At 30.0% G+C, this 15624-nt stretch overlaps 1 protein-coding gene across 2 annotated transcripts in view; it reads right to left on the bottom strand.

The window, feature by feature from the left end:
- The window catches only part of LOC142323226 (uncharacterized), a 91268-nt gene that overhangs the window by 21329 nt on the left and 54315 nt on the right, over positions 1-15624 (bottom strand). For both annotated transcript variants that reach the window (XM_075362586.1, XM_075362587.1), the window contains 2 exons: positions 15024-15125; positions 6941-7169 (listed from right to left, as the gene is read on the bottom strand). In XM_075362586.1, the coding sequence (XP_075218701.1) occupies positions 6941-7169; positions 15024-15125 (331 nt within the window). The remainder of the gene's footprint in view (positions 1-6940; positions 7170-15023; positions 15126-15624) is intronic.

Here is a 15624-nt window from a genome sequence, read left to right as displayed (position 1 = left end):
AAACACGTCATAATAATGTTACTAAGAATTTAATAAAAGTGTTACCACAGATGACAGAAAAAAATCTAAGTTTGAAAAGTGATGGATAATTTGTGATAGTCAGAAAAAACTTGCCTCAATTGGTCATAAATCTTCAGAAGAAGCAGAATATGGTGAACAAGCCCTTCATGATGAAATAAATTGTGCATTAGACAGGCTCAATGAGTCTAGTGAGTATTGGGGAATCGCCTGTAAAATCTAAAAGATTGCAACAGAAAACATATCATCCCAAAATAATTGCAAAAATTGAATCAACAATGAGCGAAAAGCATTCCATGTAGCTAGTAAAAACTCTGAGACTTCATCTCAAGCAGAACCTGATAGCAAAATCTTGGTAGTTGAAAGAAAAATTTAATTGTACATGGATAGAAGTCTTATAATAACAATTCTTACTCTTCTTCCATGAAGTTGGAGCAACAAAAAAGTGCAAGGTGCAGAAACTACCAATTGCATGCTATGACAGACTAAACACTAGTTAAAGAACAAGGAATTCTGTCATCACCAAACCCTAAACCTGGAAAATGTCTGGAGCAAAATATAGTTTGATGTATTCAGGCATTTTATAAATCAGATGATGATGCAAGTCGTGTAATGCTAGGCAAAAAAGACAGTCACAATCAAATCACCTTGAAAACATTCAACTTCAAAAAAGACTAGTACTGACTAATCTAAAAGAGATACATCAACAGTTTAAAGAAACTCATACAGGCATTAAAATTGGTTTTTCTACCTTTGTTGCTTTATGTCCTAAAAGTTGTGTTTTAGCAGGTGGCAGTGGAACTCATAGTATATATGTTATCCATCAGAATGTGAAACTCATATTTGAAGGATATAAATTAAATTATTTCATCAAAGAATGCAGCAATCATTTCACTTCTTATAAACACTGTGTGGAACAAATTATTTGTAATCCACTTCAAGAAATCTGTTATGTTGGTGAGTGTAAGAATCACCCAGATTCTGACAATTTTAAAAACATCTTAGATTCAATATTTGTTGAAAATTTTGCAGACAAAATAGCTTTTAGGAAATGGATATCAACTGGTCGTTCAAGTTTAGAAACAGTAGAGAAGAACACAGATTTTATTGAGAAATTATCAATTATGGTTCACCATCATTCATTGCTTCTCAGCAGTCAAACTTCTTAAAATTTTAAAAACTGTAATTGGATCGGGAATCTCTATCCCTTTATGTGACTTTGCTGAAAATTATTCATTTGTGCTACAAGATGAAGCCAAAGGGTTTCAATGGAACAATCAACAGGCTACAATTCATCCTTTCGCTAATTATTTTAAAAGCCAAGAATTTTCAGACACTTTAAATGATAATCTAGTTGTTATGTCTGACTGCCTTAAGCATACCACAGTATCAGTTCACCTTTTTCAGAAAAAAACTAATTTATTTTTTAAAAAAAAGTAATACAGCACAATATAAAAATCTTAAAAATTTTGTGAATTTAACGTATCATATGAATTTGGTGTTGAGGCGGAATGCCACTTCTTTGCCGTATCACATAACAAGAGTGCATGTGATGATCTTGGTGGTACTCTTAAAAGATTAACATCAAAAGCAAGTTTACAATGCCCACACCAAGATCAAATAACAACAGTTGCTCAGCTTTATGATTGGGCTCAGTCAAATATTAAAATATGAATTTCATATTTGTTTTAAGTGAAGAATACCAGAAAGAAGAAAAGTATTTAGCACCTGGTTTAGCACAAGTGGTGATGATTCCAGGTACTCAAAAGTTCCACACATGCTTTTTACCAGTCAGGAAAGGATATCTTAAAATAAAAATTTCTGAAAATGAAGAATATGAACAACAAAGTTTTGCATAAAACAGAAGTTGGTTTTCCAAAAATTTCTGATATAAAAAAGGTTTTGGTCATGTGCATTTATAGTGGTGCTTGGTGGTTCGCTTGTGTATTATCTACAAATGAATCGACAAAAAGTGAAGTAAGTTTTCTTCATCCTCAAGGTCCATCTCCTTATATTTTAAGCACACAGTGATATTCTAATATTATCTCAATAGGAAGAACTAAGTTAATCTGAAAACTGCTACTGAATGTACATAAACATTATCTGAAAAGGAAGCTACTCAGGCATATGAAAAACTGACAGCGAAATAATCAGGTATTTCAAATAAGCACATAAAAACTCTTTTAAAATTTAACTTAATATTAATGTAATTGGTATAATTTTTAAGTAGCAATACTTGAAAGCCAATGAAAATATTAGATTACATTTATTAAATCATTATTATAAAAAAAAATTTATTCAGAAACATTACTTTGAAAAATTAATCAATAGATTAGCAATAATCAATATAAAAGTGCTATTGATGAATTTTATAAAGGCTATTGTTAAAATTAATACAAATTAAAGTATTTATTTAAAATAACAGCTACTAGAATGAAACAGTTAATTAAGAATGTATAAAATTTTAATTTGAAATTTTTATTTATTTGCCTTACTTTTTGAATATTGTGTAAGATTTTAAGACAGTCAAAATGTCCAAACTGTAAATGACATAACTGCACTTATTTAATGACATGCATTATTATATTTTAAATAGTCGTACAATTATTATTCCTATTATTGTAGCTTCTTGTATTAGAAGTGAGTATTGAGGATTATATTTTATACATAATTATATTTAACACTTGAGTTTTTTAGATCATTTAATTGGATGGAATTTCTTGTTTTACTTAAAATTATTAACTTAATTTCACTTTTAAGCATAAGTGTAATGATTTTCAACTTCATTTTTACTTAATTAATATTCACTGCAGTCTTGTTATAAAACTATTTAGAAATTTTTAAAAAAGGAAGTTTTGCTAAAACATTGGTACACATTTTATTTTTTTTATACTGGGACTACAAAGCAGTCCCAGTTTCAAATTTTCTCAATTGCTTCATAGTATAATGACGAATAACATTTATTAAAAAATTGAAGATGTTTTTTACTGAAATTCAAGGTCAAAGGTGGTGAACTTAAAATAAAAATGTTTGTAAACATAGATTTGTGTATCATATGAAAGAGCATCAACAAATAAGCTTTAAAATGAGACCAAGGTTATTATTCTAACTTAATAAATAACAAAGTTATGCTGCGTTAACACTACTGCTTTAAGTCAAAATTTGCCATTGTCCAGCAAATTTGAAGAGCACTAAAAAAACTGTTTTTTAAGGTAGAGACTTGAAATTCAATATATTATCATAACTCTATCAGCAGTTAATTCATATCAAATTTCATGAAAATCCCAGTTGGTCAGGTTGTAGGCGTTGTTGATTTAACATGGAATGACCCCATTCACGCAAAGGATAACAAAAGATGAAAGATGGGTTTACGATTACGACATTGAGATAAAAGTTCAACACAATGGATTGGCAAAGGATCTCCATGCCCCGAAAGCATGTCAGTCTCGATCCAATGTCAAAGTGATGTTCTCTGTTTTTTCAATTTTAATGGAATTGTGCATTTTGAATTCTTGCCTCAAGGCAAAACAATGAGCTGAAAACTATCAGGGTTTTTTACAACAGTTATGTGAAAAAATCCGCAAAAAGAGACCAGAGTTGTGGCGAGACAATTCATGGTTCCTTCACCATGACAATGCACCCGCACAGTCAGTTGTGTGCCAAAAATCAAATGACAGTCCTGTCCTCCTTCATTCAGCCTTCCTACTTGCCACACCTGGCTCCTTGCGATTTTTTCTTATTTCCAAAACTAAAATTTAACTTTGATGAAAGAACATTAAAGATTAAAAAAATAAATTTTGGTTATTTTCTGAAGACATCGTACAATGTTTTCTCATGCCATGCCAAATTTAAGGTAAACCTTGAAACTTTACAAAAAATATAAATAGTAAGAGACTTAAGCACATTATTAACAGACTTACGCATATAACAATCCCTGTCTATTGCATCACAAATCTGAGATGCAAAAAATTTAACTTTTGACATGGTAGTTTTTTCTTGTTCTTTCTAATGGTATAAACATTTTGTTCACTTTCTCATCAAAAAAAACAAAGAATGGTATCTTTAAAACATTACTACATATTTTGTATTGTGACAAACATATATGCATATATTAATTTATGCTTCCATGCAGAACCGTTAAGAGACTACACAGGATTTGTTCTATACCTCTTGAGCAGCCTGATGTTGAAGCACTTTTCTAGGGCATTATTGTATGACATCATTCAAACCTCATTTTATTTTTTTATAATGGTTTTTTTTTTTACTCATACTGCAACATATTCAATTTTTATTCTTAATCAAACTTTTATGCAAAATCTTATCAAATAAACCTAAGTCATTATTCTACATGTTAATATTAAACATGATTTAAAACCTACAAGTAGAAGACTGGTAGATAACTAAATTAGTATAGAGAATTAATATTAGGGTAAGATTTATATAAAAAGAATTTGTGAAAATGTATATCAAGATATAATGCTTTCTCTTTCAGTGCAAAAAAATATCATGAATATCATTTTAAAAGGACAAGAAAAACAAATAGATTCCTCAATGGAGGTAAATAATATAAAGAATTAAACTGAATAATAGTCTTCAAGCAGTACTTTACTTACTAATAAAATTTTGTTGTATAACACAACAAAATATTACATTTAAAGCCAAACTTCCACAAGTCTTATCTTTATATGTATATATATCACTATTTTCAACTAAATTCATAAACTGGCTGTACTCATAACTCAAGTACTGAAAGTACTTGTAGTCAAAGTCACTTGATCATATTACATAATTGGTTGCTTCTTGGGGCTTTGGTCAGTTGCAAAACCAACTTTGGATACACATGTAGCTTGTTATAGGATTAAGGATATAGTTAATAATTAAATTAATCCATTTACAAAAAAAATCAAACATTTCAGTGTTCAACAGTAAGTAAAGGAAAGATGTTACCAGCAAGAAATAGAAAACTACCAAATGAAATGTGAAAAACAGAAAAAAAATGATTTATTATATGATACGCATTAGGATGCTAAGAAAGACTATGGCATAAGACGAGTTTTTTCAATTGTGCATAAAATTAAAGAACTAAGTATGGGAACAAAAACAGAGAAGTTTTCATTGCACATTTTTTTGTGAGCTACATAATATTTACAACCTTAATATATCTAGTGCAGTATTAATGTTCTACTTCCTGCCCGCCAGAAAAAAAAAGTACAACGTGCATTATTTTAGAAATAATCAACAAGTAACGCTTTCACCAGTTATCAAAACTAATGAAGAAGTAATAAATAATCTATGAGGGTCATGCAGAAAGTAAAAACAGTTTTGTTTTTTAAAAAATTTATTGTATTTTTTTCAACTATAATATATGCATCATAATCTTACTTTTTTTAAGCTATTATTCCACATAATCATCTCCTAAGTTCAAGCCTTTGTCAAATTGTGGTATTTGTTTTCATATGCTGTTGTCAAAGAAGTCAGGTGCCAGTCCCTTAAGCCACTCATGAACAGCTGTCATCACTTTTATATTACAGAGACCGTTAACATACAAGAAATTTCACTAAATTTATCTATGTGGAACACTGGTTCTCTGCAACATTTCTGTTGATCTGCTCTTTTAGCTGTTCAGTATTGAGAATAGGGCATCCTGACCATTCCTAGTCATGAATAGATGTTCTCCCTGGCGTAAATAAACGACGCTATTTCCTTATATTTCCTTCATTCATTATAATATCACCAAATATGACAGTTATCTGATGATAAATTTCTACAGCACAAATACCTTGGACATTCAAAAAACTATGATTGATCATATCTCAGTCAGCGGGATTTTCAATTTTTTTATTCATTATAGACATCTGCAAAATCATTCCATGTCAGAGTACAGCTACAAAATTTCATACAACGCTAGCAAAACAATTGAGACCAGCTGGCCTTGACCCATTGTGAGTGAAGCTGCGCACATGCAATGCGCAAGTGTTCTTACTTTCTGAACGACCTACATAACTTGTTCAAAGGTAAAGTACTTCCCATACATTAAACATATAGGAGAAGATATTTTAGTTGACATATTGCTGAAAAAAGTTTGCTTCATATCTGGAATTTTGTAAAGAAATCAAGTTTAAGAAAAGAACATAGTAAAAAATATGTAAAGAAAAATGTTTTATAAAAAATGTAATAATGAATTTAAATTTATAATTTCCACATACCAGTTTTTTTTTCATTTTTAACATTCTGTCTGAAATAACTGAAAAGATGTTTCAAAGATTCTAAATTAGGCAGACAGAGAAAAAATGAGATATTAGGCAGTTTTAGGCCGTATTTTTACAATTACTTTTCTGTGTTTGACATGGAGTTGCAAATTAACACAAAAAAACTTGAAAATCAATTCAGATTATCTTCAATCACTTTACTGCTGTTATGAAGTGAGTAAAACAATAGTTTTATTAATAAATCTTCAAATTTATCAGCAAGAGTGTAATCAATTACTACCATGAAAATGGTATCTCATAAATTTAGAGTAATTAATTTATGAAAATGTAACAATGTATTTCTTTGTTAAACTTTAAAATATTTATGGAATGTCACCTTTCAATAAAATAATTCAATTCTAATAAGGATAATTCTACCTTGCCACTTCAAAATAAAGATTTCAATGTTATGTCTCATGTCTATATAACATGTAGCCAAGTGTCCTATACCAATAAAAATGCCAGCAAAGTAAAATACATTATGGCAGAAATTAAAAATTACACATTTAAATTTGATCTCTTGTAACAGCAAACAGTACATGTCTTGAAAGTATTGGTTTTTTCTCAACAATTACTCCTCTATCTTTAAAAGTAGGATATAATCTGATAAGTCACCCCACATAAAACTATTAACCAATATGATGGATACCATTAATTTTTTTTTTAATTCATACCTCTTCTTCTTCCTCTTCTTCATCTCCCTCCTTTTTCTTTTGAAGTGCATACATCTTTTTCCATTGAGATGGATCTTCTCCTTCACCAGCCTTACGGATATTATACTGTGGTTTTTGTCTAGTTCCTTTTAGTGCTCTGTATTCATCAAGAGTCATTTCCTTCTGTTCTTCTTCAACATGAGGAGCTGTTTCTTCATTTTCAGTACTTGTGCCAACCGGTTCACTATCCCTATAACAAATATATAAGTAGTTAATCTTTCAAGTAAAGAGAAATGCAATAAAGTTAAAAAAAAATTGGTGTGGGGATTAAAACAATGGAAATATAAATGATAGTAATTCCTTTAAAAGGTCTTAAAAACAAGATAACTTGTGCTCAGCAAACACTGAAAATTCATAAAACAATATTAATAAAGTTCAGTTACAGCATATCCTATTACTTATACTTATATTAAGACAGTCTGTTTGCTGTTATTTAAAAAATTATACTAAAATTTAGACCAAGACCAGTATGATTACTGAAATTAAATTCTTAATTAAACAGTATTCTAAACAAAATTATTTCTTTTGTCCTTCCATGGAGACTGACAGCTGATAAAATATTTTCAATTCAAGTACAAAAGGTTCAAGCATATGAAAGCATTAATTATTCAACAATCTTTAAGAAAGAAACTAAACCAGTATTAATTCCAAAAAAATTTAATTAAAATTGCTGTGCTAGTATTTTTTTATTTAATTTAACCTATCAAATACATACAATATTTTAAATGTTTTTTTTTTATTATCTCTTGATTTATTTTAGTTAATACAAAGCAAGAATAACTAAAATCATTGTTCCTAATTAGGATGATTAACAATTACAGATTTTTTTTTTAATACTTAATTTAGAATTTTCATTATGTTCTTGGACATTTCCCTTCTTTTTTTAATATCATGAATGAATGTTGATTTTTCATAATCACCTCCATAAATTTCTACAACTTATTTCCCCATCTATAGAAGTGGCTAGTTTTTTTTCATCAGCATGATTGATCAACCGAAACGGTTATTTAATGTACAGTGATTAAAACTACTTATATTTAAACTTCTATTATTTAAAACTAAATAATAAATTAATAAAATGGATTAAATTGATTCCAGAACTGAAAATAACCTTCCTGCAAACTTTATATCTTAACCTTAATCTTTGATTCGTGCCTCCACGTGCTTTGGCTGGATAGCCCCTGGAAAATTGAAGATTTCTAAGCAGTTAACTAAATTAGAAATCCTCTGACTATCTGACTAACAGCAGGAATTGTAACCCAAGAGTGTGCTCTATTCAAGGCCGACTACCTTCGAAAGTCAATCATGGAAAGGGCTTTTAGAAAAATAATTCCACCGTCCTGCCCACAAACAGAATGGGAAAAGGCTGCATCAGATTCGATGGGCAGCTACCTGAAAGTTAATGGCAGATGGGAGTGCCTGGAATCACCCACAACACAACAGAAAATTAAAACAAAACAAAAAATTACATCACCGTCAGAAAATTAAAAAGCTTCACCAAACAATTAGATTGTCAAAAAATCCTCATCGCTGGCTTACAAGAAATGAGAAATATGAGCAAAGAACTGTTCAAATCACAAGGTTACAAAATTTACAACGGAATACTGGGCATGAGGGTCATGAAGAAAGAAATGAGGAGTTTTCACAGAAATGAGGAAATACACTGGATGACACAGTTCAAACCTCTCTGCGCCTGGCATTAACCAGAATTTAGTTAATGGAAAAATTCCCGGATCATTGGATAACTTCTGTCATCCATCCACTTCACAAAAAATATGAAAAAAGCAATCCAGATAATTACAGAGGGATCTTGCTCTTAGATTGTACTTATAAAATACTCTCTAGAATAATTTATAATAGAATTAAAAATCGATTTGGAGATGATTTGGGAGAATATCAAGGGGGTTTTAGACCCTGGAGAAATTTCCCAGAACAAATTATCCTGTTGAAATTACTAATGGCTTATTATAAAAAATTAAATAAATCTTCAGCAATAAATAACCTTCATATATTTTAGGAAAGTGTACAATTGCATTCATAGACCATCAATGTTAAAAATTCTGAGAAATTTCAGCCTACATCCAAAATTAATTAGAATGATAAAATTAACATTAAAGAACACAAAATTTAAATTTAAAGAACTCTCTAAGCCATTTCCCATAAAAAACCGGATTACGGCAGGGGGGGTGGAATTTTTTCTTTTCAATTCAACTGCGCCTTAGAATTTATTAATGGTGTGGTACAAGAAAATCCAGAGAATGCCAAAACAGGAATGACAGAAGAAAACCTAAATCTTAACTGTCTAGGATTTGAGACGACCTTGCTTTGCTAGCAAACAATCTCCAAGAATAAAAAAAAAAACAGATAAAATGTTATAAAATATAGCGCAAAATATTGGCAGAGAATATCCTTTGAAAAAGAAATATTGCTAACCAACCCCCCATTGGCAAATAAAACCACAATAGATGACCAGAAAATAAAAATTGTCAATAGCTTAAATATTTAGTTGAAATTATCACTTACAATTTAGATGAAAAACCTACACAAAAACAACAGTCAAAACTAACACACAAAAACTCACCAAAAACATGTACAATAAAAAACATCTCTCCATAGTTACAAAACTGTGATCCAACTGAAATATAGCAAATGAAAGTGAAACTCTCTTTAAAACAACTCTTAGTGACAATAGACAGAATCCTGGAAATTGAGAGAAGGATCACACAAACATGCATTAATAAAAAAATATCAGAAAGATAAGACAATGGAGAATTCTCTCCAATGAAGCAGAATATAAAGAATTAGAACCTATAACCAGTACGATGAGAAAAAAAGTATTTCATTCTTAGGACACTTAAAATCTGAACACCTGGGAAGAGATTGGTAAGATGAATTATAGAAAAACTCTAAGATAGTAAATATAACATAAAATGGATCATGGAAATTAAGGAAGGTTTGAAAGAACTTGAAATAACAATAAAATATTTAAGACAAAAACAAATGAAATTAAGAAACTGAAAAAGAAACAAAGTATATTACAACCAAGAATAACTAAACAGGAAGGGAAGGTGATTTCAGAGAGGGAAAGGCAGGAACGGTCTGTAACGATGAAGAAATATTGGAAAAATAGGACTAAAAATCCTCCTTATAACTGACTAAAGTGGTCCCATGATGGCCATAAAACAAAAAAAAAAATTAATTAATACAATTAGAATATGATATACATTACTTTAAGTGAACATTATACAATAATGAGGAATGGAAAATTTCCCAGACTAAGCTTTTTTTTCCTATTTAACCTCCGGAAATTACCGTTCAGGTATTACTTCAGAGGATGAATGAGGATGATATGTACGAGTGTAATTGAAGTGTAGTCTTGTACAGTCTCAGTTTGATCATTCCTGAGATGAGTGGTTAATTGAAACCCAACCACCAAAGAACACCGGTATCCACAATCTAGTATTTAAATTTGTATAAAAGTAACTGCCTTTACTAGGACTTGAATGCTGGAACTCTCAACTTCAAAATCAGCTGATTTGGAAAAACGCATCCACTACTAGACCCAGACTAAGCCTTAAAAATAAATTTTGTGAACACTTTTTTTTTATACACAAATATCTGCTGTCCCCTTCAAAATACATGCCTTGTAAGTATACACATTGATTTAACCACATTTCTTCTATGCCTCGAGAAGATCAGAGCAAAATCCACCAGTAAGAGACTTTTTCAGACGTTTTCTAAGATATTAAAAAATGGGGGGGGCCTTTCAATTTCAATTTTACTTTGTAAACATATCACAAGTCACAGGGAACTAGATCTGGATATAGTGGAAGGTGTGAGAAGACTACTGTACAGTTCTTCCTCAAAAAACTTCATCTTTTTGATGGAAGAGCAAGTGGGTGCACTGTCATGGTTCAATAACCAATTTTATTTTATCCTCAATTCAGGACTTTTTCTCCCCACTAATCTTAAGCACCTCAAAACATCAAAATTGCCAGAATTCACCGTAACATAAGCAGGAAAAACATCTTTGTGAACAATTCCTTTGACAAGAACTGTTGACTTCTGGCCTAACATTGCTCTTTGGTCTTAGAAACCATTCTTTTACCTCCGAATCATAGCTGTAAACCCAACTTTTATCTGTAGTTATTAGAGATAGCCATGTCAAAAGACTCATGACATACGTCAACACACTGTTGCTTTTGTAAAGTGACAAGAGCTGAGGAACAAACTTTACAGTAACACAATGCATGTTTTAATTTTCTGTTAACTATCTTGGCAGATTCCACAATAAATCCCAACTATGTCACACAATTTGTGGGTTATTCTGTGTTGATATTTGTGGAAGATGTTTTGAGTTTTCTCCACATTTTCTGGTGTTCTGGTTGTGGAAGGTCACCTAGATTGATTACCTTCAAGCGACATACTGCAGACCTTGAAACAAGCACACCACACAAAATCCTGCATTCAATATGAATGAATCTTCCTTAAAAAAAACTCATGAGCAATCAGAAAGCCAATTTACCCAGTTTCACAAAAATTTTGTGGAGGACTAATGTTCAAAATCATTGGCCACTACAAAGAAGAGTAATAACACAATGTTATAAAATTGTATCTCTAAATTGAGCATGTGTACACAATTCAATCCCATTTGGCAAACTGATAGACCTGAGTAATGAATTCCAGCATCCTGTATAATATTGTCACTGCAAGTACAGTTCATGAACATTCTGATATCACAAAGCACAGACAAGAATTACTAAATGCTAAAAAATAAAAATTGTTTAAAACAATACAAGATTTTACAACATAGAAATTAGTAAGAATTACGTATAATGTAAGACCTACTGTTCAAAAACTATTAAATAATAAAGTTGAGGTAAAAGTCATAATTAGTGAGGCTTTACAGTTTCTATTTATTTTTAATTTCTTTTGAAATCAGAGCTATTGAAAGTAAATTATATTTCACAAAAATCTGTTTGGTACTTTAGTATTAACACAGGACATCCCCACCACCCTTAAGAGAAAAGTATCATTTGTCCTACTTAATTTTTTTTTTTAATTGTTCCATTATAAAAATGGAGATTTAATTTAGGTCGAAACTATTTATATAATACATCTCATTAATTCTTATAAAAAAATCACAAGTTTCACGTGTTCTTATATTCAAAAGTAAACAGATGTACAGATACATATTTTTCAAAACAGAAGCAATGTGCAAGGCAAGTAAACACAAAGGCATACAATTCTGCTATCCCTATGGTATAATATTTAAAATATTTACTTCTGCAATAAATTATTCACTTGCCAATGTTTAAAAGTAAGATTAATTTTGGAATATTGCAAATATCATCTCTTATCAACTGATAATACTATCTTTTTAATCTAAGGTAACATTTCAGAACTTTTTCTGTATAAATGGGGTGAAAGCAATTATTAAAAATTCATAAATCTCTAATTGTATATGTTTAATTGGTAAATGTGACTTATTTAGCTTAAACAATAGAGGCAAAACACATCAAACATTTTTTATAGTATTATACGAGTTCTTGTTGCAGAAATGTTTTGCATATTTTCATTTGTAAATTTTTCTAAATGAATATTTTTCTTTCCATGCACCATAATTTTATACAAAGTTATACTAATTTTAAAATAAAATATTATTTCATGTCCATTACCTTATTACGAAAATATATCTAGACGTGCCAGTACACATTATACCAATTTTCCTATACCACAGATTAACATAAGATACACAAATAAATTCATAAATCATTGTTTCAATTACTGTTTTTTTTTTTTTTTAAATGATGTACTATTATTTCAAATTAAACTTAACTGTATAAAACCTGTCTTTAGAATAAAAAAAGACTTGCAATAATCTGTCTACAAACAATGGACAGAAAGCTATCCAGAAGTCTAGATATGTAAAATAAAATTTGAGAAATGGAAACATTAATTAAGAGTAGCTTAAATAAGTGACTATTTATATTAATTAAGAGTAAATAAAAGAATCATTTATTGATCCTCTGTACAGCAAGTGTAGACTTCAAATTCACACCTTAACATGTACTATGCATTAAAACACACACACAGCTATATTCTAAATTTTGTGTTAATTGTGAAGTTGATATTGTGCTTCCAATATGTTAAACTAAGTTCTCCATTCTCTTTGTATTTTATTTAATACAAAGACCACACCTGTGGTAACTATGTTACAAACTTCATTATGATATCATCTCTCATCCATTCATCAAATCTGGAGAAAAACTTTTCAATTAAATAATAAATTCTCCAGATTCACTGGGCAAATTACCTCTAGATATGAACCCCCAGACGTTTCTGGTAGCTTACTTGACCTGAAAAAATCATTTAAATGCTTAAAATATGAAAGCAGAGAAAACTATGAAAAACACTAAGATAAGAGCTTAAAATCATTCAACAATATAACTTCAAGAAATGTTTTGAACAAGAAAGGGGAGCTGAGCAGAGTGTGTCGAGTCACAAGGATCATATTTTCAAGTAGGTGTAAATTTTCACCTCTTTAAGGATACTTAGAGAAAAGTGTAATTCCTAAGATTAAGTTTAATAAAGAAGTATTAAAAAATATATACAGCAGCATACAAATTAATCCAAACATAGGTGTTATTTAATAAAAAGCAACTTTATTTAGAAAAAAAACATACCTTTATAATTTGTGAATATCTTATAATTAATATGTCTTCCTTATTCTTAACTTCACATAAACGATTTGGCATCGATTCAAGAAGTGTAGTACTTTTTTATTACTTCATGAAACCATACCAATATTGCTTTAATGATGTCAATTTTTGTGGTATAATTCAGTTTTGAGTCATTTTTTGACTATTACCTAATGATTTTTAATTGAGTTTAAGTCTAGGGAGTTGCCTGGCCAGCGGAGCACTTAATGTTTCATCTTCAAAACTTTTTCCACATTTTTGGCAGTATAACATTGCACCAAATCTTTATCGCACCCTCCACTGCCTTGTAGGAATTTGTAACAACCATTTCCTTCAGATTCTTGATCTATCATTTTTCAATATACCATCTACTGGAAACAATGAACAAGTGCCTTCAAATGTGAGACAGCCCAAAAACATTTTTTTCTGGGGTTGTTTAACTGATTGTTTGATATGAGCTGGTGATGTATTTTCATCTGATATTTTTTTAACGTATGGAATCATTTGCCCCTGAACAAAAAATGTAATTGTCAGAAAACAACATTTTACAAGTGTTCTTTGGTCCAGTTAGTATATGCTTTGGCCCACAAGAATGTTATTTGCACATTGCTGGTGTTAAAATCTGTTTTTAACTGGCTGATGAGCTTTCCATCCAGCTATAAGAAGTCAGCATCTAACTGTTGTCACATGTAAATCTGTTCCACTAGCTGCTAAGTCTCAATTCAAGTCCACAGCAGATAACTTTGAATAACATTTACTTTTTCTCAATAGCCAATTCTATGTTGTAAAGCAAGTTTTCTTTTATGGCCACATTTGACTTTCCTTTGTGGTGAAAAAGAATCAGTTTCTTTAAATTATTTTAAAATAGCATTCTGAGAAAGAGAAACAATTTTTGAATGCTTTTTTGGAGTTATGTACATTATTATATATTCACGACAAACAGAACAAAAAATACAAAAAGATTATTTTGTAATAAAAAAATGGAATAAAACTTTAACAAAACCCTATTTATAGCATGAAAATTGCTTAATAACCAAAGAACAATAACCTGACATTACACAGACAACTTAAGAATGGATGTGGTCCAGCAGTGGAGCCACAACATATGAGGTAAACAAAAAATTACCTGGGTTCGGATTAATTTGCATTCTACTGCATGTAGTTATAAAAGCTTTACAATAGGCTGGAAAAATCGCATAAAATTCTGATACTGTGCGACCGAAAACTAAAATAAAAAAATTATTTATTAAAATGTAACCCATATAATAAAATCTATATTTAATACCTAATTATAGAATTTAAGAACTAACTCCAAACACATAAAATTGTGTTTTATCACTTACTTCTGTTCACCAGTTTCAGTAGGAGGGTTGTCCCCATCAATCTTTTCAATGCTCCAATCACCAGAATCATCTGCATTTTGCTGAGTTGAATTATTGACTTCTCTGAAACAAAATCATTAATCATCAGAAGAAAAACATTACAGAGACCACTGTAGTAAAATAACTGCTGTTGTATATAACATGAATTATAATAAAAAAATATATGCCAACAGAAAACAATCTAATCTAGTTGTATATTATAAGCAAATTAAGTTTTTTAAAGGTTTAGATATCTTTTGCTTTGCCCTAGTAACAAAAGAATAATAATAGCAATATATTATCTTCAAATACAATTCTGCTAATGTATTGGAATATTGATATTCAATCATCACACAAATAGAAATGTGTCACAGTTAATCGAGTTTGGTTTTTAAACTGTCAGTGTTGCTCTGTGAAATTTTTTTGCTGCAAACTGTGTATGTTGGTATGTTGATAGTTTTTACCAGTTCTATTTCTTCTATATACAATCTTCATTTACCTCTAAAAGTAATAAAATAATCAGTTTCAAGTGAACCGATAATATGAGTGTGTTTGGGTCATAATAGTTAATGTTATCTACAGA

The sequence above is a fragment of the Lycorma delicatula genome, chromosome 4, assembly GCF_047948215.1.
Source record: "Lycorma delicatula isolate Av1 chromosome 4, ASM4794821v1, whole genome shotgun sequence".
Lineage (NCBI taxonomy): Eukaryota > Metazoa > Arthropoda > Insecta > Hemiptera > Fulgoridae > Lycorma > Lycorma delicatula.
This window is presented reverse-complemented; position numbering and strand designations above follow the sequence as displayed.